The sequence below is a fragment of the Symphalangus syndactylus genome, chromosome 18 (assembly GCF_028878055.3).
Source record: "Symphalangus syndactylus isolate Jambi chromosome 18, NHGRI_mSymSyn1-v2.1_pri, whole genome shotgun sequence".
Lineage (NCBI taxonomy): Eukaryota > Metazoa > Chordata > Mammalia > Primates > Hylobatidae > Symphalangus > Symphalangus syndactylus.
The window spans coordinates 88,252,011-88,278,409 of NC_072440.2; the positions used below are offsets into that span (position 1 = coordinate 88,252,011).

The window sequence follows — 26,399 nt, forward strand, 5'->3', positions numbered from 1 at the left end:
TTAACATTTATTGGTTTATTATAAAATGAACAGCCAAATGAAGAGGTATATAGGATGAAATCTAAAAGGGTCCCATACACAAGAGTTTCTGTCCCCGTGGAGTGGAGTAGACCTGGTACATGGATGTGTTCACCAACCTAGAAGCTCTCTGAACCCCTTCGTTTGGAAGTGGAGGCTCCATTACATGGGAACGATTGATTAAATCATTGATGATGAACTCAGTCTTCAGCTCCTGTCCCCTCCCGGTAGGGAGATAAGGCTGAAAGTTTCAACCTTCTAATCACATGGTTGGTTTCTCTGGCAACCAGCCCCCATCCTCTGCGAGTCACATCATTAGCATAAACTCAGATCTGTTTGAAAAGGGCTTATTATGTATAACAAAAGATGTTCCCTTCACCCCTACCACTCAGTAAGTTACTAGCATTTTAGAAGCTCTGCGCCAGGAACCTGGGGCAGAGACCAAATGTGTATTTCTTATGTCACAGGGACCATTTAGGATTTCTATATATTTATATACATAGAGATATATACTCTGTTCAGTTACGCTTGTTTTGAAAACCCAAATTTATTCTAACATGGCTGTGATACTAGAGAATGAGTACAGCATAATGTGAATTTCCTGTGACTTATACACCAATTTTGTCCTTAAGAAATGCTAGAGCTGGGAACGGGGATTTGTGTCTGTAATCCCAGCTACTCAGGAGGCTGAGGCAGTAGGATCACCTGAGGCCAGGAGTTTAAGACCAGCCTGGGCAGGCCGGGTGCGGTGGCTCACACCCTTGGGAGGCTGAGGCGGGGCGGATCACGAGGTCAGGAGATTGAAACCATTCTGGCTAACATGGTGAAACCCCGTCTCTACTAAAAATACAAAAATTAGCCGGGCGTGGTGGCAGGCACCTGTAGTCCCAGCTACTTGGGAGGCTGAGGCAGGAGAATGGTGTGAACCCGGGAGGCGGACTTTGCAGTGAGCCAGCTGTAACGTTTTCTTGAATGGGTGGTGGGCCACAGATATTACTGGTCCACAAGCCAGGGTCCACAGCCAGGTTGGGCAGGAGCTTCCTTTTTCTAGAGACAAGTGCTACTGGGCTAGTCAGGGGCACAGGCCTATCTGAGATAGTCTGAAGGCAACAGACAAGAAATGCCAAGTGGGCTCCTGGAGCGCAGGCCAGTCCCTTCAGGACACATTGCTGAAGACTCCACATCCCGGGGAAAAAGGCCGCGTGCTAAACTGCCAGGCCGGTGCTGAAGGGCTGGGGAGGGTGATGTCAGGCCCCGAGGGTGCTGGCTCCTGTGTCCATTCACAGTTGCCCTCTTAAGCTTTAGGCCAGGCTGTAGCTCGTCCTCCTGTGGGAAGGGAAGGAAGCCAAGGAGAAGGATGGAAGTGGTGTGGGCCCTCTGTCCTGCCGCAGAAGCCCACGGAAGGTTTGGTGGCTGCTCCTTGTCTTCCCAGCAACTCCTCTTCAACTGTTCCCCTCCCAAGTCCTGTAAATGAGCTACAACCCTGTTTCTCCAAGTGCCATCAAGCAGTTCCCCATCCGCCTGGCCTTCCCTGACCGGGAAGCGTGCCCGCGGTATCTCTCTGCTGCAGAGCCCAAGGCCGTCACCCTGGGCAGGGAGTGGCTGATGACGAGGCCACCCACTGCCTGTCCCGCGTGGGCCTGCATGATGTGTGCATGCTCGTGGACCTTACGTGTGTGAACATTGGGTGCTCGTGCACGTCTGCTGGACCAGACGTGGTGATGCTGCAGCAGTGATTCCTGAGTATCTGCTTGGCCTCAGGCTCTGTGCTGGGCTCTTGGGATACAAAAAGGAATAAAACAGCCAGCCCCAGCCTTCAAGGTTCCCATAGCCTCCCTGGAAGGTCAGACAGTGAGTAGATCCTCCCTGTCAGTGGGGTCGGTGTTCTGGTAGGGGAAGGACCAGGTCAGATACCTGCTCAGCATTGCCCGTGGGAGGGAAGAGCAGAAGACTCCTAGGCTTCCACCCAGAGGGAACGATGGTGTCATTCACCAAGACAGGGACACAGAAGGAGGAGCCAGTTAGGGGGACAAGATGAGTTCCATTGAGGATCATCGAGACTGAGTGCCAGGCTTGTGGGCTACTAGGTGGAAATGTCCGCATGCCAGCGACATGCGGCTCCAGAAGTTGAGGGAAGCACAGGCTGGAGGGGCAGCTCTAGCAGTCACCAGGCACAAGAGGTGCCTGAGTTGGGTCAGGCTAGCAGAAGAGGTACCGAGGGGGCTTTGGAGAGCAAAACCAATAGGAGGTCAAGGAGGGAGCCCTCACATACCACTGTCTACCAGGTGATCAAAGGAAGAAGACTGAGAAGGGGTGGCCAGGGTGGGAGAAGAAAATCTAGGAGAAAAGGGTGTCCCTGAGCTAAGGAAAGAGTGTCCCAGAGGCAGGACTGTGTGACACAGCAGGGACATCTGCAGGCTGGTGTTAAGTCATTCCCCCAGCAGCCCACACTGTGCCTCCCTGGGTGCAGGGGGCGTGCGGGGCTTACCTCCGAAGGCTCAGCCGGCTGGAGGTGTCCTGACTGGGTGTCTTTGGAGTGGAGCCAACCATGAGGATGCAGAGCCCAGCAAGGATCATGCAGGTGGGCACGGCGCCGATGAGGACCTTGAGGGTGACCACCACCTCCTCTGCCTGCTTGCAGACCCCTGCCTTGTACCCCGAGAACCTGGAGAAACATCAGCCAGCCATTAGGGCAGAGCCTGCTGAGCCTGGCACCCTGGGTGGAGGGACTCGACACCTCACCCCACCCCACCCCCTCCTGAAACGTGGACTTCATTTCCTGGTCAGATCAGGAGAGGAGTGTCAAGGGGACATGCTGACCTGGGAGAGTTTAGAGAGAACTGAGAATAGGAGAGCAGGCCCTCTCAGTCTCATGCACAGAGAAACCTGGGGAAGTGGTTCCCCACACTCTCCAAAGAGCAGCGCTTAGGCTCCAGGCTCATGGATGCCCGGAGCTTGGTAGGTGGGGGGCTTTGCCCTCTTCCTGCCCACTGGTCCTTGGTGCCTCTGTTGTATCCTAACCCTGGGACTCACTCCAGACTGAGGGTGGAGATGCCCAGGGCACATGCACCAGACAGCTTGGTGAAGAAGACGTAGGAGGAGTAGAAGATGGTCTCCAGGCCTGGCCCGTGATGGTGCTGCAGCTGGAAGTCATCCACCACGTCTGGCAGCATGGACCTGCGGCGGGGGTGTTGAGTTAGCCCTCCTAGCCCCTTGGCCACCAGCAGCCTGTGAATTCTCTGGGGACAGAGGCCAAAGTGGATTCATCCCTGAGTTCTGTGCCCAGGACCAGACTGGCCACCAGAGAAGCAGATGGCCTGTGTGCTCGTACTCCCCGCCAGCCCCCTGCCGGCCCCCCGCCATTCCTACTGCCTGGTGTCCTCTCAGGAGGGCTCTGAGGATGGAGCTGGTAGCCTCCATCTCCTGCACAGGCTGGACGCAGGGGGCCTGGGACAGCAGGTTGACATGAAGGAGGTGACACCCACTGTGGACACATGTGAGGCCCCCACACGCAGCCTACCAGGGTAGCAGCAAGGACACAGCAATGCTCACGCCAGATACAAAGGCCACGACATATGCCACAGGTGCTGTGGGCACAGCAGCCAGCAAGATCGCAAAGGGCACCATCGCCTGGGGAGACACACACACCAGCTGTCCTGCCACCTGTTTCTTCATGGGGCCTGCTCCTTCACACACGACTCGACTGACGACCCCCATGCCTTGCCCTGTGCTAGGCCCTGAAGACTCAAGGGAACACAGATCCACCCCTGCTGGCCCCAGGAGGCTCAGGCACCAAGGTCACCTCGCTTGCCTCTCCCCTTCGGCCACCCCCAATCCTTGATTCCCGCCTCACTCACAAAGATCCCAAAGGCTGACGTCTTCTTCCCAAAGCGCTGGAGAACCCACTCCCACAGCGGGGTGCTCAGCACAGCTGAGACCTGTGAGCAGACAGCGTCGTCACACCAGGGCCGTGCTGCCAGCGCCTTCGCCCGGGACCCCAAGGCCTTGGCTTTTAGATAAGATGCCTGACCTTGGCCTTGCCCCGGTTCAAACCGGTGGCTATGAACGTTGTAATCCTGGCCCCAATTCTACCCTCTGCTGGAATGCAGGTGACCATGACCAAAGCAAAGTCCAAAATGTTGACCACCAGAACTCTGGCCATATGTGTCACATCAAGGACCACACATGTTCCCAACTCAGGGCCCCAAGTGACCTAGCCTCCATCACCCCAGGTCCCCTCACCAGGACAGTTAGCACCAGGCCCTGGACGTGGTCGTGTAGCTGGGAGGCATGTGTACAGAACAGGACCAGGTAGCTCTGCTCCACCTGAGGAGATGGACAGGAAGTGGGTATGTGCAGGGCATGGCAGGAGCTCAGAAGTGAAGGGCAAGGACAGGGTCTCGAGTCTGGCATCTCCATTGAGACCTTGGCTTGCTGCTACCATCATACAGTCCCTTCCCCCACAAAGGACAGTTATCCCCAACACAGATACAAACACCACTCCTAGGCCACCCTCATCACCTGCTCAGCTGTGATCTGGTGGACTTGACTACACTTCAGGTAATGTGAGAGGAAACCGCCCAGACACTGTCAGCCTCCTAGTGCCCAGGCCCTGGCCCTCCATTCCCACAAGCCCTACCGGGATCTCCCTCCCAGCACCAGCCCCTCTGAGCCATGTGCGAGCCGCAGGTTTCTCCCTGTAACCTATGCAAGGTCAGCATGGCCAGCGCCAAGCCTGTTGGGGGCAGCTGGCCAGAGGTACCTGAACAGCAGCAGAGATGAACAGGAAGGAGATCACCAGCTTCAGGTAGGGTGGGTGCCGGGTAGTGAGGCCCAGCCCAGCCAGGAAACTCAAGCCTGGGCCTGAGGCTGGGGCAGAGGGGTCTGCAACGCAGAAGGGTGGCACCTTGGCTTCGCAGAGTTGCAAAACCCGCCCCCAAGCAGAGCCCTGCCCCCAGCTTCTGCTTCCCTCCTCACCACACCCCATACCTGGCTGCTCCTTCACCCCTAGGCACAGTAAACTGCTGCACACGGGGTAAGTCACTGCAACCACAGCAGCCGCAATGCAGTAGAGACGGGCCTGTGGGACAGGACAGGACTGGGGTGGGTGATGTCTTCAACCCCTGGAGGTGGTGACACCTGAGGGGCAGGGCAGTACTGTCTCCCAACGGGAGCAGAGGGAGGCACAGCCCAAGCCCAGGATGCTGGGCCCCCACCTCCCAATCACCCCACAGGACAGCATGCTCTCTGGGCCTGGGCTGGTCCTTCCACGCACCTCCGCTGCTGCCCCTGTGTTCCCTGCATGGCAAAGAGGACACTGACGCCCCAGGAGCCAGAGTGCTCCCTCCCACATTCTATGAAGCAAATATTGACTACTGCTGCCTTGTGTATGCCAGGCCCTGAGGCTCCAATGATGAATAAGTGAGCCCTGTCCATCCACAGGGCTCAGAGTGTGGGGAGGAAGACAGATCCAGGAGCAGGTGGTTACAGCACGGTGAGATGCATGGTGACTCAGATTAATGGAGGAGGCAGGGCCGGGTGCGGTGGCTCATGCCTGTCATCCCAGCACTTTGGGAGGCCAAGGGGGGTGGATCATTTGAGGTCAGGAGTTCCAGACCAGCCTGGCCAACATAGTGAAACCCCATCTCTACTAAAAATACAAACATTTAGCTGGGTATGGTGGTGGGTACTTGTCATCCTAGCTACTCAGGAGGCTGAAGCAGGAGAATCACTTGAACTGGGGAGATGGAGGTTGCAGTGAGCCAAGATCACACCACTGCACTCCAGCCTAAGTGACAGAGCGAGACTCTCGTCTCAAAAAAAAAAAAAACAAATATAAATAAAAGATTAATATAGGCAGCAGGGCCGGGCACAGTGGCTCATGCCTGTCATTCCAGCTCTTTGGGAAGCTGAGGCAGGTGGATCCCTTGAGCCCAGGAGTTCAAGACCAGCCTGGGCAACATGGCGAAACCCCATATCTACCAAAGAAAATACAAAAATTAGCCAGGTGTGGTGTTGTGCACCTGGAGTCCCAGCTACTAGGGAGGCTGAGGCGGCAGAATTGCTTGAGTCTGAGAGGTCGAGGTTGCAGTGAGCTGTGATTGCACCATTGCACTCCAGCCTGGGTGGCAGAGTAAGACCCTGCCTCTGTATACATAGGAAGCAGGACAGTGATACCTGTCATTCAGGGAAGAATACATATGTATTAAAATGCCTATAAAGACATGCATAAGAGTCACAGCCAGTTCGGGACAGAGGCTGCCTCTGGGGAGGGGAGGAGAGGGAGGGTGCAGGGTGGGGCAGGGCACTCATCCTGTGCAACCACCCTGGACCTCATGCTCTGGAGAGCACTGCCTCTCGGGTTCAATGCTCTGCTGTTGCTGTCTTGAGATTCTTAATAATTTTATAATGGATTTCAATTTTGTAAGTGAAATCTGATGGGACAGTGGGTTGTGAGCCACCAAGAGCTTCCAGTGTCTGCTCACATGAGGCCCTGCCCCCTGGGAATGGGTTCTCAGCCTCCTGCTCCCCACTCCTTGATACCTTCCCTTCCCCAACCCTAGGCCACTGCCACCAAGCATGTGGCATTGGAGAGAGGCATGGGAGGCCTGAATGGGGGCCCAGGTGTGAGTGCAGGGAGAGTCAGTCTAGGATGCAGCCTTCTGGCCTTTGGCCAGCAGCAACGTGTGGATTCGGAGGGTGGGGACCTCTCACCTATTCCAATCCAGGTGCTTAGTGGACACCTAGAGGGTGCCAGTGCTGGAGGCTGCAATCCCCTGGCTGGGGCGGTAGGTGCATTGGGAAAGGGGAGATTGACTTTCCAAGGCCCTTCATTTTCATTTTGCAGAATACATAGGTAAGGTGATTGCCCAGGCTGGAGTGCAATGGCGTGATCCCTGCTCACTGCAACCTCTGCCTCCTGGGTTCAAGTGATTCTCCTGCCTCAGCCTCCCAAGTAGCTGGGATTACAGGTGCCTGCCACCATGCCTGGCTAATTTTTGTATTTTTAGTAATGATGGGGTTTCACCATGTTGGCCAGGCTGGTCTTGAACTCCTGACCTCAAGTGATCCACCCGCCTCAGCCTCTCAGAGTGCTGGGATTACAGGCGTGAGCCACCGCACCTGGCTGTAACGTTTTCTTGAATGGGTGGTGGGCCACAGATATTACTGATATTCTCATACTATTGATGCTGAGACATTGGTGGGGGCGGAATCCCTGGGAGGGCTTGTAAACATGGAGATTGCTGGGCCGGGTCCCTAGAATTGGTGAATCAGAGGAATGAGGTAGGGCCTGAGGATCTACCTTTCTAACAAGGTCCCAGGTGTTGCTGATGCTGCTGGTCCAGGGACCACACTAAGATCTGTGCCTCTCTGCCTTTGTGTAAATCTGAAATATTAACTTAAAAACAAGCACAGGTCAGGCGCGGTGGCTCATGCCTGTAATCCCAGCACTTTGGGAGGCTGAAGCGGGCGGATCACCTGAGGTCAGGAGTTCGAGACCAGCCTGGCCAACATGGCGAAACCCCATCTCTACTAAAAATAACAAAAATTAGCCAGGCATGGTGGCGCATGCCTGTAATCCCAGCTACTCAGGAGACTGAGGCAGGAGAATGGCCTGAATCCGGGAGACGGAGGTTGCAGTGAGCCGAGTTTGTGCCCCTGCACTCCAGCCTGGGCAACAGATCAAGATTCCGTCTCAAAAAAAAAAAAAAAAAAGAAAAGAAAGCACAAAAGGCCAAAGGCCAACACAGCAGGGTGCAGGGCACACAGAGGAGAGGCCTACATGAAGGCTGCGGAGGGCAGCCCATGCCCAGTCCTGAAGGCGAGGGCCACCCATGCTCAAACTCCTTTTTTTTTTTTCCAGAAAAGGATATATTTTTTTATTCAAGTAACTGCAAATAGGAAACCAGAGGGGGAACCCCAGGCTGGGACAAATCATGGCTATCCCTCCCCAACAGAACAGGGGAGGAGGTGGCCCCTACACCCTTTATGGTCTATTCGGACCCCCTTGCACACTCTGCTGCAGCATCCTGGGGGCAGAGCCCCACCTTCCCTGGGACTGGGGCAGTCGGCCACCCAGCCTGCCATGCCCCAGCCCCTCTTCCCCACAAACAGTACCTTGGGGGAGGGGATCGTGGGCAGAACAGGAAGCAATGAGGATGAACATTGTTCAAACTCCTTTCAAAGGGCACCTGACCGCACAGGGAGGTGGTGGGAGGCAGGGATGCCATGTAGGAGGCGGAGGCAGCAGTTGTGGGGTGGGGAGGGAGGTGGTGGCACGGGCCAGGGCATGGCAATGGGGTGCAGGGTGGCTGGATGCATCCCAGAAGACTTTTGGCCTAAAAAATGGGCAGGATTTGGTCATAGGTTGGAGGGTTGAGAGAGGGGAGGAGAAGAAGAGGACAGTGCTGGAGGATGATAATGTCATTTACTTAAGGAAAGGGGGAAATAATAGAAAAAGAGAAGGTAAATGTGGTGGATAAAATAGAGATGTATCTGCTCAATGCTGAAGGGACCTGCTGTGAAAGGGAAGGAAGGGGGCTTCCCCTTCTCATTTCACCATTTCACGTTGCGGGTTGGGGGCTCACCTGGTCAGGGCTGGGGGAGGGGGCATGGGTCATAGGAAGGGCTTTACCCAGGGCTCTGTGAGGACACCAGATCCCTCTGCTGCCCCCTCCCCTAGCCTGTCCTGTGGCTTTTCCCACCTGCGCCCCTCCTCTGGGGCTGGCCTCCTCTGCTCCAGGTGGCTGGCCCAGTGTCTATTCTATTTTATGTCTAGAAGGAACCCAGAAGGAGGCAGGTTTAGCAGAGGACATTAGATTTGGGGGCCATCTGCTCAACTGGAGGAGCAGGAAGGAAGGAATGAGGGGGCACAGTGAGCCCCCTAAAAGCAAAGTGACGTGTGGATGGGAGAACCAGCCCTAGAGGAAGGAGGTGACCCTGCAGAGGGGACCCCAGGTTGGGGGGCCTTGCCACCCAGTGCACTTACTGCATTCGGGGAGACAGTGACTGGCCCCGGGGTCGCAGTGGCCTCGCACCTGTGGGGTCTGTGGGCGCCGGACACGATGAGCCCATGGACAGTGGCCCCCATCAGTGTTCCTGCCATCTCCACAGTCATCCCTGGACACAGAGCACCACTTAAGGTGACTGAGAGGGAGTGGGGTCCCAGGGGCAGTTGCCTCCCCGGAACCCGAAACCCATGGCTGCACTTACGGTAGGCGGTGGCCGAGTCCCGCTCCCTTGGGCAGGGTGTCAGCAGCATGGTGAGCGCTGTGTAGGGCACCTGGAAGAACTGGGGCACCAGCAGAGCTTACAACCGCCCCCAGCTTTGCCTGGTGACAGCAGGCAACCTCCCTCATCCCGGGTGTCACATCCCGACACCCACGGGCCAACGTGACATATCCCAGCTGGCCACCTGAAGTCAGAGCTAGGGGCCCAAAGGCAGGAGGGGGCAGCCAGCCCCGCACAAGGCCGGCAAGTGCCAATGGCATGGTCCAGGCACAGGCGGGTGGGGAGGGCAGCAGCCCTGCCACCACAGCACACTTCAGAGTGGCCACGGCCAGCAATGGGCTTTGCCAGAGAACAGGCCCAGGAAGGGGCCCTGCTTACCGTGGCCAGGGCCTGGAACAGGCAGTAGAAGGTCGTGTACCAGAGGCCTCGCAGGCTGGTGAAGGGGGGCAGGAACCACAGGAAGAAGTAGGCCAGGGCGATGAAGGGGGTGCAGCCCAGCACCCTGCGGAAGCACAGCCGAGGTGAAGCGGCCCCCCAACCAGGACAGGGGGACACGAAGGGCCCAGCCTGGAGGAACCCCACCCCTTCTCTACCCCTTGACAATCCCTAGGCTGGGGCTCCCTGGGTGGGAGCCAGGAGCAGGGGAGAAGTGGCCGATGGGTCGTGGAGGCAGTGGGGAATGGGCGGCCACTCCTCGTGGGAGCTCCGGCTGCACCCTCGGCGCCGCTGGTGCCCTTCCCTGTGTGGACACTGGGACACTGAGCTGTACTTCCTCCGTGGGGCCTCGCGTGGCCTCCAGCCCAGCCTTCCCACACTCAGAGCCCCAGGCTAGGCCTGGGAGTCTTGGAGGCTTCGTCCAGCCCCGGGCCATCTGGGGAGGGAGAGTCCCCAAGAATGTCTCTGAACTCCTTATCACTCACAGTCAGTCCCCAGTGCACCTGCGACATTATCCAGTCTTGTCTCCTAACCACCCAGCGGGTTTCTGCTAGGAAACAGGGCTGTGACAAACAGTGACCTCAGGGCCAGGACCAGGTGCCTGGATCCTAAGGACCGAGCGGTTGCTCACCAAGGCATGAGCCGTCCAGACCCTGTCCTCTGGCTCCTGTTGATGAAGAACCCAGCCACAGGGTCAGCAGCTGCCCCAGACACTTTTCCCCCAAACAGAACAAGTGACACCTGGGCGGCAGGGATCTGAAACAGACAGGGGAGGGGATAGAGAGCTGAGGCCCAGCAGCAGCAGAGAGCCCATCCAGGCCTGCTTGCCATCAGGAGGGAGTCCTGGGAACCGGGACCGGCTGGGGCAGAGCCACAGTGTCAAGGGCTCCTCAGCCTTCCACAGGACACTGATCCCAGGGCTGAGTCCAGGGCAGGGAGCTGAGTGCTGCCGTCCTGCACACTCCCATTACTACTCATGTCAGCCACTGCGGAGAGGACTCCAGGGCCCTCATCTGGGGCTGGCTCAGAGCAAGGAGAGTGCCTCTGGGCTGACAGAGGTGGACACTGTGTTTCACAATGGAAAGGATTCACTGGTTTTTCTGACTATATAAATAATACACTCATTAGAAAAACACTCAAACAGGCCGGGCGCGGTGGCTCAAGCCTGTAATCCCAGCACTTTGGGAGGCTGAGGCGGGCGGATCACGAGGTCAGGAGATCGAGACCATCCTGGCTAACACAGTGAAACCTCGTCTCTACTAAAAATACAAAAAATTAGCCGGGCGTGTTGGCGGGTGCCTGTAGTCCCAGCTACTTGGGAGGCTGAGGCAGGAGAATGGCGTGAACCCGGGAGGCGGAGCTTGCAGTGAGCCGAGATCATGCCACTGCACTCCAGCCTAGGGGACAAAGACTCCGTCTCAAAAAAAAAAAAAAAAAAAAAAAAAAGAAAGAAAAAAAAAAAAAAGAAAAACACTCAAACTATGCAGGAAAATACTAAGCAAAGCTCATCTGAAATCGCAGCATCCCAGGACAACTGCCAGAATCGTTTGGATGATCAGCTTTTCATAGGCTTCTTCATGTGTGCTTGAGATTGATCAGTTTATATAAATGGGATCATATCAGACTATCATCTTAAACATTCGTGGATACCTCATTTTATTATTTTATTTTATTTTTTAATTGAGACAGGCAGGGCCTTGCTCTGTTGCCCAGGCTGGAGTGCAGTGGCACCATCTCTGCCCACTGCAACCCCCACCTCTTGGGCTCAGGTGATTCTCCCACCTCAGCCTCCCAAGTAGCTGAGACCACAGGCACGTTCCCCTACACCCAGATAATTTTTTAATTTTTTAATTTTTTTTTTTTTTTTTTTTTGTGGAGGTGGAGTTTTGCCATGTTGCCCAGGCTGGTCTTGAACACCTGAGCTTAAATGGTCCTCCCGCCTTGACCTCCCAAAGTGCTGGGTGTGTGAGCCACCATACTGGCTGGATGCCTCATTTTTTTGTTGTTGGTTTTTGTTTTGTTTTTGAGAGGGAGCCTTGCTCTGTCGCCCAGGCTGGAATGTGGTGGTACAATCTCAGATCACTGCAACCTCCTCCTCCTGGGTTCAAGCGATTATCCTGCCTCAGCTTCCTGAGTAGCTGCGACTACAGGCGTGTGCCACCACGCCCGGCTAATTTTTGTATATTTAGTAGAAATGGGGTTCACCATATTGGTCAAGCTGGTCTTGAACTCCTGACCTCAAGTGGTCCTCCCTCCTCGGCCTCGCAAAGTGCTGGGATTACAGCTGTGAGCCACCATGCTTGGCTGGATACCTTATTTTAAAAATTTGGTTTTAATTACCCTACATTCTCCATCATTCCCTCCTGTAGCCAATATTAACGAGTTGGTGTATATCCTTCTAGAATTTTCTCCATGCTCACATTTTAAACATGGACAGATACATGTATTTATACATATCCATCCACGCACACACATATGGAGCCTGTCTTTGTTTTGTTAAAATGGGATCATTTTATATACTCTTCTCTAAAGCTAACTTTTCTTTTTCACCAGAGCATCATGGAAATCACTCTAAGTCAACTGGTATAGATCATTCTTTTGAATGGCTGCATGACAGTCTATTTGATAGTGACGTTAGTCCAGTCTGTTTGCTTCTTTTTTTTTTTTTTTTTTTTTTTTTGAGACGGAGTCTTGCTCTGTTGCCCAGGCTGGAGTGCAGTGGTGCAATCTCGGCTCACTGCAAGCTCTGCCTCCCGGGTTCCCGCCATTCTCCTGCCTCAGCCTCTCCAAGTAGCTGGGACTGCAGGCGCTCGCCACCACGCCTGGCTAATTTTTGTTTGTATTTTTAGTAGAGATGGGGTTTCACCGTGGTCTCGATCTGCTGACCTCGTGATCCGCCCGCCTCGGCCTCCCAAAGTGCTGGGATTACAAGCGTGAGCCACCACGCCCGGCCTTTTCAGTCTGTTTATTTCTGTGGGCCACACTGGAAGAAGAATTGTCTTGGCCAGGCACGGTGGCTCATGCCTGTAATCCCAGCACTTTGGGAAGCTGTGGTGGATGGGCCACCTGAGGTCAGGAGTTCGAGACCGGCCTGGCTAACGTGGCGAAACCCCGTCTCTACTAAAAATACAAAACTTAGCTGTAGTTCGGGCATGGTGGTTCACGCCTGTAATCCCAGCACTTTGGGAGGCTGAGGCGGGTGGATCACGAGGTCAGGAGTTCAAGACCAGCCTGGGCAGCATGGTGAAACTCTGTCTCTACTAAAAATACAAAAAATTAGCTGGGCATGGTGGCACGCACCTGTAATCCCAGCTACTCTGGAGGCTGAGGCAGGAGAATTGCTAAACCTGGGAGGCGGAGGTTGCAGTGAGCCGAGATCGTGCCATTGCACTCCAGCCTGGGTGACAGAGTGAGACTCCGTCTCAAAAATAAATAAATAAATAAAAAATAAAACAAATTAGCCGAGCGTGGTGGTGTGCACCTGTGATCCCAGCTACTCGGGAGGCTGAGGCATGAGAATCGCTTGAACCTGGGAGACAGAGGTTGCAGTGAGCCCCAAGATCACACCACTGCACTCCAGCCTGGGCAACAGAGTGAGACTCTGTCTCAAAAAAAAAAAAAAAAAATCGTCTTGGGCCACATATAAACACATAAAGTACACTAACACTAATGATAGCTAATGAGCTAAAAAAAAGTCACAAAAAAATTCATAATGTTTTAAGAAAGTTTACAAATTTGTGTGGGGCTGCATTCAAGGCCGTCCCGCCACGGGTTGGACAGGCTTGGTCTATTATGTGGCTGTGATACAGCTTACTCAGCCAACTGCTTCTATATTGTCGGGGATCTACATTGTTTCTCATTTTCCCACTACAAACAGGCTGCAGTAAACATCCTTGAGGACCTTGCCCTCACTGGCTTCTGGCTTTTTGTTGAGCTTGTGTCAGAAGTGCTGTCTACAAGGATGGTGGGAGCAGAAGCAGAGGTGGGGGTGGAAGGACCAGACCCCAAGGAAGATGCCAGCAGAGACCGGGCTGCTGCCCACACTTACCTGTGCTATATCAAGCAGGAAGAGCTGCAGGTAAAAGGCTGTGGCGCTGGAGGCTATCTGGTTGGGGACCCCACCAATGCCATAGCACACCTTCGTACAGAATGAGAGGCGACCGGCTCTGCTGTCCTGGAGGAGACACAGGAACTAAGCCCTTCTCCCAACAGACACAAAACAGGTCCCCACACCCCATGACTTCAGTAAGCATCCTGAGTCCCTGTGATGTCTTCAGGGCTTTTCCAGCAACCTCTCAGCCCCATTTTGCCCCCATGTCATCCTAAGAGGAAGTGAGACAGAAGAGAAAAAAGATCCTAAACCATGACCTCTAAACGTCTCCAGGGGGAAGTTCTTCCGACATCTTACACTGGGCTTCCTGCTGAAGCCGCCGTCATTTACTGAGTCAGCATGGCCGTGTAAGCTGCAGGTCAGGAGACCTGGGCTTGAGCCTGCCTTTGTCACCTACCCCTCTATGTGACCTTGAATAAATCACATCATCTCTCTAAGCCTGTTTTCCTCATCTGTCAAATGCAACATCCCTGCCAATTTCACAAGGTTGTTTCGACAAGTAAATGAGGCGGTAGCTCATTTACCCATAGCCTGCCAACCCACAGCCCTCCAGGGATGCCTGGCAGGCATCTCAGTTTAGCATGGTCTACATACAGCTCCTGATGGCCATCCCATTGTCTAATCCAGCTCCTAGCAAATGGCACCGCTGGTCCCCTCAGTGGCTCAGGCCACAAACTTAGGAGTCATCTCTTATTCTTCTTTCCAATTCTTGTCTATCAGCAAGTGCCTCCTAAGTGGCTTCTCTGTGTCTGCCCTTGCTCCCTACAATCCACTCCACCCAGCAGCCAGTGCTCTTGTAATAACATAAATCGCACAGTGGCTCATCCCTATAAACCCAGCACTTGGGGAGGCTGAGGTAGGTGGATCACTTGAGCCCAGGAGTTGAAGACCAGCCTGCCCAACATGGCGAAACCCCATCTCTACTAAAAACACAAAAATTAGCTAGGCATAGTGGCCGCCTGTAATCCCAGCTACTCAGGAGGCTGAGGCAAGAGAATTGCTTGAACCAGGGAGGCAGAGGTTGCAGTGAGCCAATATCGCACCACTGCACGCCAGCCTGGGTGACAGAGACTCAATCATAAATAAATAAATAATCATATCCCATCTCCTCTCTGATTAAAACTCTCCAATGCCTTGCTATTACAGGGTTTTTTTTTTTGTGTGTGTGTGTTTTGTTTGTTTGTTTGTTTCCAGATCCATGGTATTCAGTCAATGCCATTGCAGTTTGAATAAAACTCCAAGTCCTGATCATGGCTAAGGAGTCCACCCAGTCGGCCCCCTACCCACCTCACCTCAAATAGCTCTTCTTCAGCCACACCGGGTCCTTCCTATTCCTCAAAATCATCAAGTCTGTTGCTGCCTCAGGGCCTTTGCCCTTCCCATTCCTCTGCCTGGAAAGTGACTCCTTGTCATTCTGGTTTGATGTCACCAGCTTAAATGTCACCTCCTCCAAGAGGCATTCCCTAACCTCTCACCTCTCTCAGTTGTACTTACCGCCTGCTATATTCTCATTTAGTTCCTGCCTCTCCCTACAGGAATGTGAGCTCTCTGAGAGTGTGAACTCTACCTTTTATTTATCATGGTGTTTCCAGTACCTAGAACAAAGCTTGGTATACAGTAGGTGCTCAGTATATATCCGTTGAAGCAATAAATGGCCATGAAGGCCCTGTGTAAAGTGCTGTTTCTTTGGAAGAAGCTGGGCTCTTTTCTCATCCTTTGCTGAGGGCTGGAGGGAGTGGAGATAACACGGCTTCACCCATTTCCACATCTTGCAGGACACCCCAGCAGGCTCTTGTGAAGGGAAGGTCTCCCCAGATAAGGGTTTATCACACTTTGCACACTCTTCCTACCCACAGGGGAAAACCACACTGGGGGCAGGATGATTCTTTTCTGACATTTGTGTGAACATCATTTCAGCTTCCAGAAAACTTTAAGAACGGGCAGAATTCAACGTGACAGTCCCCCTCTCCCCCAATGGGGACTCTTGTATCCCCCAAAACGGGCCTAGCAAGTTTTCAGAACTTTAGAAAGAACTTCCAAGTGAAGCCAGGGATATGATCCCATCTTGCCGTCTTGAGGATGACAGTTTTACCGAAAGTCATAAAAGCCCCGTACAGCTAGCTGTACAGCTAGCTGTGCAGTGAGCTGTACAAGGAGAAGCCCCTTGGGAGGGGCGGCTCCGGGCGAGGGGCGCAGCCCTGCTATCTCTAGCTGCGTGACCCAGGGCAGGGCACCTCGGTCTCCTTGGAGTGACCGGGGCTGCCACCCCTCGGAGAGTTGTATGAGGATTCCACGCCGGCACTTCACCGGCAATGCGAGTGTTTCCCTCTTGCTGTTAATCTCACCCTGAACTTCTAAGTTTCCCTGGGAAGTGAGAGTCCCCGGAGAGGCCCCTTCATCTCACCTCACTTTCTTGTGGGATGCAATCCTGTGCTCCGAGGTGCCTCGTAGGACGCCCTGAACCAGGCTGGGGGCTGAGGTGGTTAGGGGAGGCCACAGAACGCCCTGGGCACGAGCAGGGAGGAGGCGCATTCAGTGAGGCCCAGGAAGCCCCAGGCCCCTTGCTCCGTCCAGCACAGCCCCGCTGGCCAGCACGGCCCGGCCGCATCGGAAAAGGGACAAGGGGCCCCGAAGACCCCGCCGCTCCCACCTGCCCTCCTCCCTTCTTGTCGGAGCCCACGGCCGGGACCTTCCCTGAGGCAGCCTCAAAGGGGAGCCTGGTGCCTGGGCGAGGCCAGGGTCTGGGAAGGAGGCCGAGGCCACAGCAGCTGCCTGAGGTCGGGAAGGACGCAGCCTCACCAGGCGCTTCAGAAAGCCCTGCCTGCCCAGAGCTCGGGGAACCCGGGAGGACCTGTGGTGGCACGGACAAGACCCCTAAGCCGGGAATCAGGACAGCAGAGACCACGCATCCCCAAGTTACTTCCTTGGCTAGGGCTAGGCTTCCCGTCCTAGTCTCTTTCCGGCGCCGGCACCTCGCAGCCTCCCCGCTCCCAGCCGTGTAACCCCGCTAGGGCAGCCCCTGAGCTGGCAGGTTTGGGCCGAGCCCCTCCGGGCTGCCCCCAGCTGGAAAAGGGGCTGCGAGGCGACGCCCTCGAGCTCCCCGGGGACACAGTCACTTCCCGGTCCCCGCCGCCCCGCTCACCTCTCGCCCTCGCTTGGCGCTCCCCGAGCCGGGCTCTGGGGCGCGCGGCTCCGGCTGCGGGGACCCCTCGGCGGCTGGTGCAGGGGGCGCCGCCATTGCCACCGCAGCGCCGCGCGCGGCCGTTGCCCTCGGGGTTATCGCCCTTGGGAGGGGCGGCTCCGGGCTAGGGGAGCGGCGCGCGTGGCCGCTGGCAACGCGGGGGAAACGCAGAAGCCGCGAGGGACACCGTTTCTTTGGCTTCCCCAAAGGGAAAGAGCGAAGAGCCAAAACCCGCGGGGGAAATGCCCGGCAGGCCCTCAGGACCGTTCTCCTTGGGGTGGATCCCCGAGGGGCGTGAGCGCCCGCAGACGGCGGCCCTGCGCGCTAAGGGCTCCGCCAGACCGCTGGGGTGACCGCGGGCAAGCAGCAGCTCCCCTGCAAAATGAAGCAAGAGGCCCGCTCGTTCAGGCTGGACCATGGCTGAACAGGGATTCCGCCGGCTACACATGACGCCCAGCGCCTGAAATACACATTGTCGAGTCTCCTGTACAGTCCACGGGGATGGCCAGTAACTAAGTTCTGGCCAGCGAATAAAAGCAGGTGGCACAGGCAATATTCCAGAAAAGTCCTTAAAAGGGAAAGGGGGTGACAGCAGGTAGCTAGTCAGACTCGAACAGGGCAGGAGAGGGCCACGCTTCCAACCAGGAACGTCAGGCAACCATCAGGCGACAGTCAGGCCGTTGTTATGCTCCCTCTAAAATGATAATTGATCCAGTGGGGCCACGGAAAGGCAGTCTCCCAATAGATAAAGAAAACCTGAAACTGGAGATCTCGGTAAGATCTCAGGAGCTGGGCAAGAGGACTTATACAAATTGCGGAGTTTAACTGACATGTGACCTTCCAAGGACACTGGACTGGTAAGGGAAGAACGCCTCCAGTGAGCATGGGTACAACTCCAGTAATCACAGTGTGCACACTCCCCTCCCAAGTGCTGGCAGGCTACTGCCCATGCGGACAGGCCTCCTAAGGGAAGAATCAGGGGAGAAGGGATGCAAGACCCCAGAAGTATGCCAATGTATAAGACCCCAGGTCAAAAGGTCAAACTGTGCACTTGTCTTTCAGGTCACCCGCTTGGCCCTCCTCCAAGTGTACTTTCCTTCCTTTCATTTCTGCTGTAGAGCTTTTTAATAAACTTTTACTCCGGCTCTAAAACTTGCCTCAGTCTCTCCTTCTGCCTTATGCCCCTCAGTGGAATTCTTTCTTCTGAGGAGGCAGGAACTGAGGTTGCTGCAGACCCATATAGATTCGCTCCTGCTGACATATTTTGGTGCCACATGACTCAGATACCTTCCACCAGTAACAGGGGCACACATTAACTGAAAATGCATCATAGACCTAGAATATAAAACTCTTATGAAAAAACAGGAGCAAAGGCCAGGCACGGTGGCTCACGCCTGTAGTCCCAGCTACTCGGGAGGCTGAGGCAGGAGAATTGCTTGAACCCGGGAAGCGGAGATTGCAGTGAGCGGAGATCTTGCTACTGCATTCCCGCCTGGGCGACAGAGGGAGACTCCATCTCAAAAACAAAAACAAAAACAAAAACAAAAACAAAAACAAATCCAACCAAACACAAAAAACCCAGGAGCAACTCTTCATCATATTGGGCCAGACAATTGTTTCTTAGGACGCCAAAAGCACAAGCTAGATGAACTACAAAAGTTTTCAAAATGAAAACCTTTGTGCTGTAAACTGTTCCAACAAGTGGGTATAAAGACAACCCACGGAATGGGAGAAAAGGGATTTGTATTGGAATCAACTTTCACAACTCAACAATTAGAAGACAATCCAATTCTAAAATGGGCAAAGAATTTGGATATTTCTCTAAAGATATACAAATGAACAGTAAGCACATGGAAATACAAATAGAAACTACAGTGAGACATCATTTCATATCCACAGGGTGGCTGTAATTAAAATGAGACAAGTATTGGGGAGGATGTGGAGAAATCAGAACCCCTATACACTGCTAGTGGGAATGGAAACTAGTGACGGTCCTTTGGAAAAGTTTGGCAGTTTCTCAAAGTAAAACGTGGAATTGCCACATGACCCGCAATTCCACTCTTAGGTGTATATACCCTACAGAAATGAAAACACGTTCATATAAAATCTTGAACATGAATGTTCATTAGCAGCATTCATATATATATACCTATGTGTGTGTGTGTGTGTGTGTGTGTGTGTATATATATATGCCAAAGAGGACACAACCCAATGTCCATCAGGTTATGAATGAATAAATATAATGTAGTATATCCATATAATGGACTACTATTGGGCAAGAAAAAGGAATGAAGGACCAGTGCATGCTACAACACAGATGAACCTTGATGACAGTATGCTAAGTAAAAGAAGCCAGTCACAAAAGACTACAAATTGTATGATTCCATTTATGTCAAATGTCTAGAATAGGCAAATAGAGACAGAATGTATATTTGTAGTTGCCTGGGACTGGGCTAGGGAGTGACTGCTAATTCGTATGAGGTTTTAGAATGGATGAAAATTTTCTAAAATTAAATTGTGATGGTTGCACAACCCTATAAATACACTAAAAACCGTTGAATTGTATACTTTATTTTTTTGAGGCAGAGTTTTGTTTTGTTGCCCAGGCTGGAATGCAGGGGCACGATCTCGGCTCACTGCAACCTCCACCTCCCGGGTTCAAGTGATCCTCCTACCTCACCCTCCCGAGTAGCTGGAATTACAGGCATGCACCACCACGCCTGGCTAATTTTTGTATTTGTAGTAGAGATGTGCTTTCACCATTAGTTGGCCAGGCTGCTCTTGAACTCCTGATCCTCAGGTGATCCACCTTGGCCTCCCAAAGTGCTGGGATTACAGTGAGCCATCGGCCTAGCCTGAATTGTATATTTTAAATGGGTGAATTGCACAGCATGTGAATTACATCTCAATAAAGCTGTTTAAATTTAAAAGGGAAGGAATCTGCTTCTTCCTATTGGCTGAAATACAAATGTGTCGGCTGGTGCTAGTGCAGCTACCCTGAGACTCCAAGTCTACAGAGTGATGAGATTGGCAGATCAACAGTACAGGAATCTGATGATTTTATGAGGTTGATCTACCAGCCCTGAACTGCTTCCCTCTGGACTTTTGCATGGGAAATAAAATTTGACCTTGTAAGCAACTATTATTCTGGATTTTCTGTCATAGCTAAAACTAATCCTAAAGGATACACTACCCAGTTTAGAGCAAGTCATTCCATTTTATATGTCTTAATTCCTTAATCTACAAAATGGGTACATTTTGTTTCCCTCATTGCAAATACAAGGATAGATTAGATAATGCATGTGCTAAATATTTAATTCCTTTGAAATTAAACATAAACTAAAGCCAAAGTTTCTTTAGATAATCTACTTTTACAATTTGTGTGTTTTTTTTTTTCCTTTTTGTGGAGAATAGGATCTTGCTATGTTGCTCAGACTGGTCTTGAACTCTTGGGCTCAAGCTATATTCCTGCCTCTGCCTCCCTAAGTGTTGGGATTACAGGCGTGAGCCACTGTGTTCAGCTAGATAATCTACTTTCAAGTACATCCTATTGATATGCATTTTTAATAGGTTTGGAAATATGGCATTCTCAACACTTGTACTTTGTTGTTTATACTACTGCAGTTTTAAGTTTGAAAGGCAGCAGGTAAAAACAATTTTAAAAATTAAAAAATGACTGGGCACAGTGGCTCACACCTGTAATCCCAGCACTTTGGGAAGCTGAGGTGGGTGGATCACCTGAGGTCAGGAGTTCAAGACCAGCACCAACATGGCGAAACCCTGTCTCTACTAAAAAAATACAAAATTAGCTGGGCGTGGTGGTGGACTCCTGTAATCCCAGCTACTCGGGAGGCTGAGGCAGGAGAATCGCTTGAACCTGGGAGGTGGAGGTTGCGGTGAGCTGAGATCGTGCAACAATAGTGAAACTCCATCTCAAAAAAAAAAAAAAAAATTAAGCAATAACTTTTTTGGACAGCAAAAAATGTAATTATAATAAAAGGAATTTCCCTCTCCAACAGTTAGTATTCTATTTAAAGTGATGGTAAGTTCATAATGTAATTTTTAATGCAAAAGACAAATTAGATTTCAATAAAGTAGGATTAAAATAACAAAGGCAGCTGCCTTTTAATTACAACAAGACTAAAAGCTGATACACTAAAAAATATCTGAAAGGATGCACATCAAAATGTTACTAGTAGTTTTTAATTTCTAAATGTTATTTTTTACTTTTTTCTTTTTCTTTTTTTCGAGACAGTCTTGCTCTGTCACTCAGGCTGGAGCGCAGCGGCATGATCTCGGCCCACTGCAACCTCCACCTCTCGGGTTCGAGCGATTCTTCTGCCTCAGCCTCCCAAGTAGCTGGAATTACAGGCGTGTACCACCATGCCTGGCTAATTTTTGTATTTTTAGTAGAGACGGGGTTTCACCATGTTGGCTAGGCTGGTCTGGAATTCCTGATCTTGTGATCAGCCCACCTTGGCCTCACAAAGTGCTGGAATTACAGGCATGAGCCACTGTGCTTGGCCTTTTTTTTTTTCCCTTTTTAAAAGAGACAAGTTCTCCCTGTGTTGTTCATGCTGGAATGCAGTGACTATTCACAGGTGTAATACCACTACTGATCAGCATTCGTTCTTGCTCCTTTTCCAATGGGCAACCTGGTAGTCCCTGGTTCCAGTGAGATCACCAAATTGATCCCAAACTTAGTGCAGACACCTGACCGACTGGCAGAGCACACTACACCCCAGAACTTCTGAGCTCAAGCGATCCTCCTGCCTCAGTCTCCTGAGTAGCTGGGACAACAGGCATGCACCACTAGGACCCGGCAGTGGTTATATGTAAAAGGCAGAATAATCGGTGATTTAAGGATCATTTTAGCATATCTGCATATTACAGCTTTCTATAAGGAATATAAATTATCTGTGCAAAAAATACATTAAAACAAATGACAAAGAGCCAAATATTGGTCTACTGAAGAAGCCATTTCCATTTGAAGATTTAGTGCAATGACCAATTTTTTCATAAAATGGTTTGTACTTAGGAAAAGAACAAAGGAGTAAACCCTACTAAAGAGTCTTCATGCTAGTTCAGCTCATGACACAAAGAATAGTGGAAAAATTAAACACACCATTTAGTATTCAAAAATATCACATCTTTACATTTCTGAGTATTAAATGAAAGTAATGTTGGTTAAAGCAAAGGCACCTAATAAATGTTTGTTGACTATTAAACTGAATGACTTTGCCAAATAAAATGACAAGTGTATTTGCATATAACTATTTTATAACAAGGGTAAATGATTTCACAGATCCTTTTAATGAATAGTATTTCATTCTTAACAGTTCTTCAACTGTCAGCAAAAGATTGCTCTCAAAATACTTTAAGGCACTGAAATAGATGCACACATATTATCAACATGCTGAAATGTCATGAAAAATTATACTGAGAGAAGTATATAAAATAAGATTTTTTTTAACTGAAAAAATGCACAGTAATTAGCCAATAAACCAAAATCTGTAACATTAGATATGTATTTTTTTTTTTTTTTTGAGACAGAGTCTCACTCTGTCACCCAGGCTGGAGTGCAGTGACGCAATCTCGGCTCAATGCAACCTCTGCCTCCGGGGCTCAAGTGATTCTCCTGCCTCAGCCTCCTGAGTAGCTGGGACTACAGGCGCACACCACTATGCCCAGCTAATTTTTGTATTTTCAGTGGAGACGGGGTTTCACCATGTTGACCAGGATGGTCTCAATCTCTTGACCTTGTGATCCATCCGCCTCGGCCTCCCAAAGTGCTGGGACTGCAGGCATGAGTCACTGTGCCTGGACTAGATATGTATTTCTATATATCAGCCCTAACAATTATTTTCAAGAAACTGAAGACAGTTTTGAAACAATTGCTTAGGTCAAATTGTATTCCACATCTAAGATGATTATTTTCAAGTTTTCCTTCCCTTAGTAAATTCAGTTTGTTTTCCAAAGTCAACCTCTTTTGATAATTATACACATTTAACTAACAACTTTACAACTTTTACATTTTCAGGTAAAAAGCTTTACTGGATGATTCTCATTGTAGAAAACCTTTGAGAATATTATTCGCATTAATGAACGTTTCACAGTTAGAATAATGAAGGTTATTGCTGACAACAGGTCTTTCTCCATAGGACCCTTACTGGGATGTATTCTACAGGTACATACAAAAGAACCTCCCGTGTATCTTCTGGTTAAATAATTATAAACCGGAAAATCTATGAAAGAGGCTTTTCTATAGGTACACAAGAAACACTTTCAATGAGAGACCCCTATATGGAGAATCATATGTTGACTATAATTATGCAAATAAAAATGCTACATGATAGGCCTATATGAAACATTTTCTTAGATTCCTGAACATGTATTAACAATCATCCTGTTATTTTCTATATCAGAAAGATAAGCTCATTGATTTTACCATTGCCTCTTTTTTTTTTTTTGGTAAGAACATTATTTTTGTTTCACTACGGAGAGGCTCTAACACTGCTGTGTAAACATTACCAACAATAATTATTTATTTTCTATTACGTACCTGCTCATTTCTAAGAGTAACGGACGAAAGGAAAAGGCTCTCCTTTGTCCTCCCTCTCTTCCTAATAAAAAGACAGCCTTCTGCCCCATGGAAGGCTGGGAGCTAGGAAAAGCAGCATTCTCACAATAGACTGCAATCAGAAGATAGATTTTATGTCAGGTCATCTAGTTAAATAGATATTTCCCTGTTGTTATTCCTGAGTCCTTAGTAAAAACCTTAATTAAACATTCCAGCCTTGTCTCGGCTGTGCTACAGGAGGTAAAGCACAAATTTATGCCATGATTGGTTCAGTGACAAAAGGGAACAGACTCTTTTCAAGAGCAAACTGGGTGACAAGGATAAACTTAGTGGCCTAGAAGATCTTTTTCAGTGGAATCCCCCACTGTCCATGGTGAAAGCATGCAGGTTTTATTTTCTCAGGGTAAAAGCTTAGGACAGAATTTCCTGAAGAAAGGTACTTCTACCACATACTTAAGAATCACGTGAGATTAAAAATGCAGAGATCTGAGACCCATCACAGATACAATGAATCAGAATCTTTGTGGCAGGTGGCCCGAATGGCATTTTTGAAAAGCTGCCCCAAATGATTCTGAAACTAAGGCTCGAGAATCATGGTGAACCATCACTTTACATAGACTGGTTCTCAAAGTGTGCCTGAGGGATCCCTGGAGATTCCCGAGACCCATTCAGGGAGCTGTGAAGGTCAAAACGTTTTTCATAATCTTACTAAGGCGTTATTTGCTTCTTTTCATTCTTTCACCAGTGTACAGTGGTGTTTTCCAGAGTCTACATGATACGTGACTGCACAACAGACTGAATGTAGAAGACATGAGAACCCATCTATCTTCTTTATGACAGAAAGTAATTCCCCCCAAAAAACCGGCTGCTTTTCTCACTAAATCGTTTCATGTTTTATAACTTATTATTGGCTGGGCACAGTGGCTCATGCCTATAATCCTAGCACTTTGGGAGGCCAAGGTGGGCGGATCACCTGAGGTTAGGAGTTAGAGGCCAGCCAGGCCAACATGGCGAAACCCTGTCTCTACTAAAAATACAAAAATTAGCCAGGCGTGGTAGTGGGCGCCCATAATCCCAGCTACTTGGGAGGCTGAGGCAAAAGAATCGCTTGAACCTGGGGGGCGCAAATTGCAGTGAGCCGAGATCGCGCCATTGCACTCCAGTCTGGGGGAAAGAGCAAAACTCTATCTCAAAAAAAAAAAAAAAAAAAAGTTATTATTATTATGGCAGGGTCTTACTCTATTGCCTAAGCTAGAGTGCAGTGGCTTAATCTCGGCTCACTGCAACCTCTGCCTCCTGAGTTCAAGCAATTCTCTTCCCTCAGCCTCCCTAGTAGCTGAGATTACAGGCATGTGCCACCACACCCGGCTAATTTTTGTATTTTTAGTACAGACATGGTTTCACCACATTGACGGGGCTGGTCTCAAACTCCTGACCTCAGGTGACCCGCCTGCTTTAGTGTCCCAAAGTGCTGGGATTACAGGTGTGAGCCACTGCACCAGACTAATTTTTGTAATTTTTATAGATGGTGTTTTGCCTTGTTGCCCAGGCTGTTCTCAGACTCCTGGGCTTAAGTGATCCACCTGTCTTGGCCTCCCAAAATGCTAGGATTACAGGCGTGAGACACCATGTCCAGCCAGAAGTTATTATTTTTAAATGAATAATTTTTTTTTTTTGAGACAGAGTCTCGCTCCATCACCAGGCTGGAGTGCAGTGGCGCAATCTCGGCTCACTGAAACCTCTGCCTCTGGGTGGGAGCGATTCTCCTGCCTCAGCCTCCCACATAGCTGGGACTACAGGCGCACGCCACCACACTCAGCTATTTTTTTTTGTATTTTTAGTAGAGACGGGGTTTCACCATGTTGGACAGGATGGTCTCAATCACCTGACCTTGTGATCTGCCTGCCTCAGCCTCCCAAAGTGCTAGGATTACAAGCATGAGCCACCATGCCTGGCCCATAAATAAATATTTTAAAAACTTAATATAATAATATATATAGCTCACATAAACAAATGGTCTTGAGATAAAAATGTTTGAGAACTGCTGTTTCATAGCATGCATCTCGCACCCTATGAACATTACTGCTGCTATGGACCACTTAGTTCCTTGGCACACTCAATGCATGCTTCATTTTAAATCTGATTCAATAGATCATTTGCAAAAAAAATGTTAAACTTATTTTCAGGTATGGGGATTTAATTTGATAGTGAAAAACTGAGGTCTAACTGGATTTAGTTAAAAGTCTAAAATATAAAGCCTGTTTTTCTTCGTGATATCCAAATGAAATAATCTTTAAATGTATTTACAAGTTGACTCTGATGTATGAAACAGAAAACCAGCTGGGCACAGTGGCTCGCACTTGTAATCCCAACACTTTGGGAGGCCTAGGCGGGCAGATCCCCTGAGGTCAGGAGTTCGAGATCAGCCTGACCAACATGGTGAAACCCTGTGTCTACTAAAAATACAAACTTAGCCAAGCATGGTGGTGCATGCCCATAATCCCAGCTACTTGGGAGGCTGAGGCAGGAGAATCACTTGAACCCAGGAGGCGGAGGTTGTGGTGAGCTAAGATTGCGCCACTGCACTCCAGCCTGGGCAACAAGAGCGAAACTCCGTCTCAAACAAACAAAAAAGAAACAGAAAACCATACCTTATATGATGCATTTAAAAAAATACTAGTAATGTGACACACACAGGTATTATATTCTAAGTGAGTCGTGGCAAATGAATGGCTAATCCCAAATGTTAGCCAAAAACAAATCCGTAATTTTTGAAAGAAAATAAAATGGAAAGGGAATAGGCTTTCTAGAAAGAGAATTTTCTTTTATCACATTTTTATAAA

The 26,399-nt window shown here is 50.5% G+C and overlaps 1 protein-coding gene across 3 annotated transcripts; it reads right to left on the minus strand.

The window, feature by feature from the left end:
- On the minus strand, positions 1-26,316 carry MFSD2B (MFSD2 lysolipid transporter B, sphingolipid). 3 transcript variants are annotated; one of them, XM_063623933.1, is made up of 14 exons: positions 23,539-26,316; positions 13,733-13,853; positions 10,316-10,440; positions 9,628-9,751; positions 9,232-9,310; positions 9,008-9,138; positions 5,008-5,098; positions 4,781-4,902; positions 4,261-4,344; positions 3,876-3,956; positions 3,539-3,648; positions 3,052-3,195; positions 2,507-2,683; positions 1-1,344 (listed from the first exon to the last, which is right to left on the minus strand). In XM_063623933.1, the coding sequence occupies exons 1-14, from the start codon at positions 23,625-23,627 to the stop codon at positions 1,320-1,322; spliced, it is 1,503 nt and encodes a 500-aa protein (XP_063480003.1). In that variant the 5' UTR covers positions 23,628-26,316; the 3' UTR covers positions 1-1,319. The 3 variants fall into 3 exon arrangements, with proteins under 3 accessions (XP_063480003.1, XP_055109322.1, XP_063480004.1); XM_055253347.2 differs by lacking the exon at positions 23,539-26,316 and adding an exon at positions 16,938-17,196 and having other exon boundaries at positions 13,733-13,858; XM_063623934.1 differs by lacking the exons at positions 4,261-4,344; positions 23,539-26,316 and adding an exon at positions 16,938-17,203 and having other exon boundaries at positions 13,733-13,858.
- Positions 26,317-26,399: the final 83 nt, after the last annotated feature.

Bases quoted from the DNA above. Each gene is read 5' to 3' on its own strand.
- MFSD2B (XM_055253347.2), bottom strand. From the start codon at position 17,033: ATGGCGGCGCCCCCTGCACCAGCCGCCGAGGGGTCCCCGCAGCCGGAG. The intron at 4,345-4,780 runs GTACCTCTGGCC...CCATCTCCTCAG, and splicing joins TCATCTCTGCTGCTGTTCAG to GTGGAGCAGAGCTACCTGGT. The intron at 1,345-2,506 runs GTAAGCCCCGCA...CCCTTCCCACAG, and splicing joins AGCCGGCTGAGCCTTCGGAG to GAGGACGAGCTACAGCCTGG.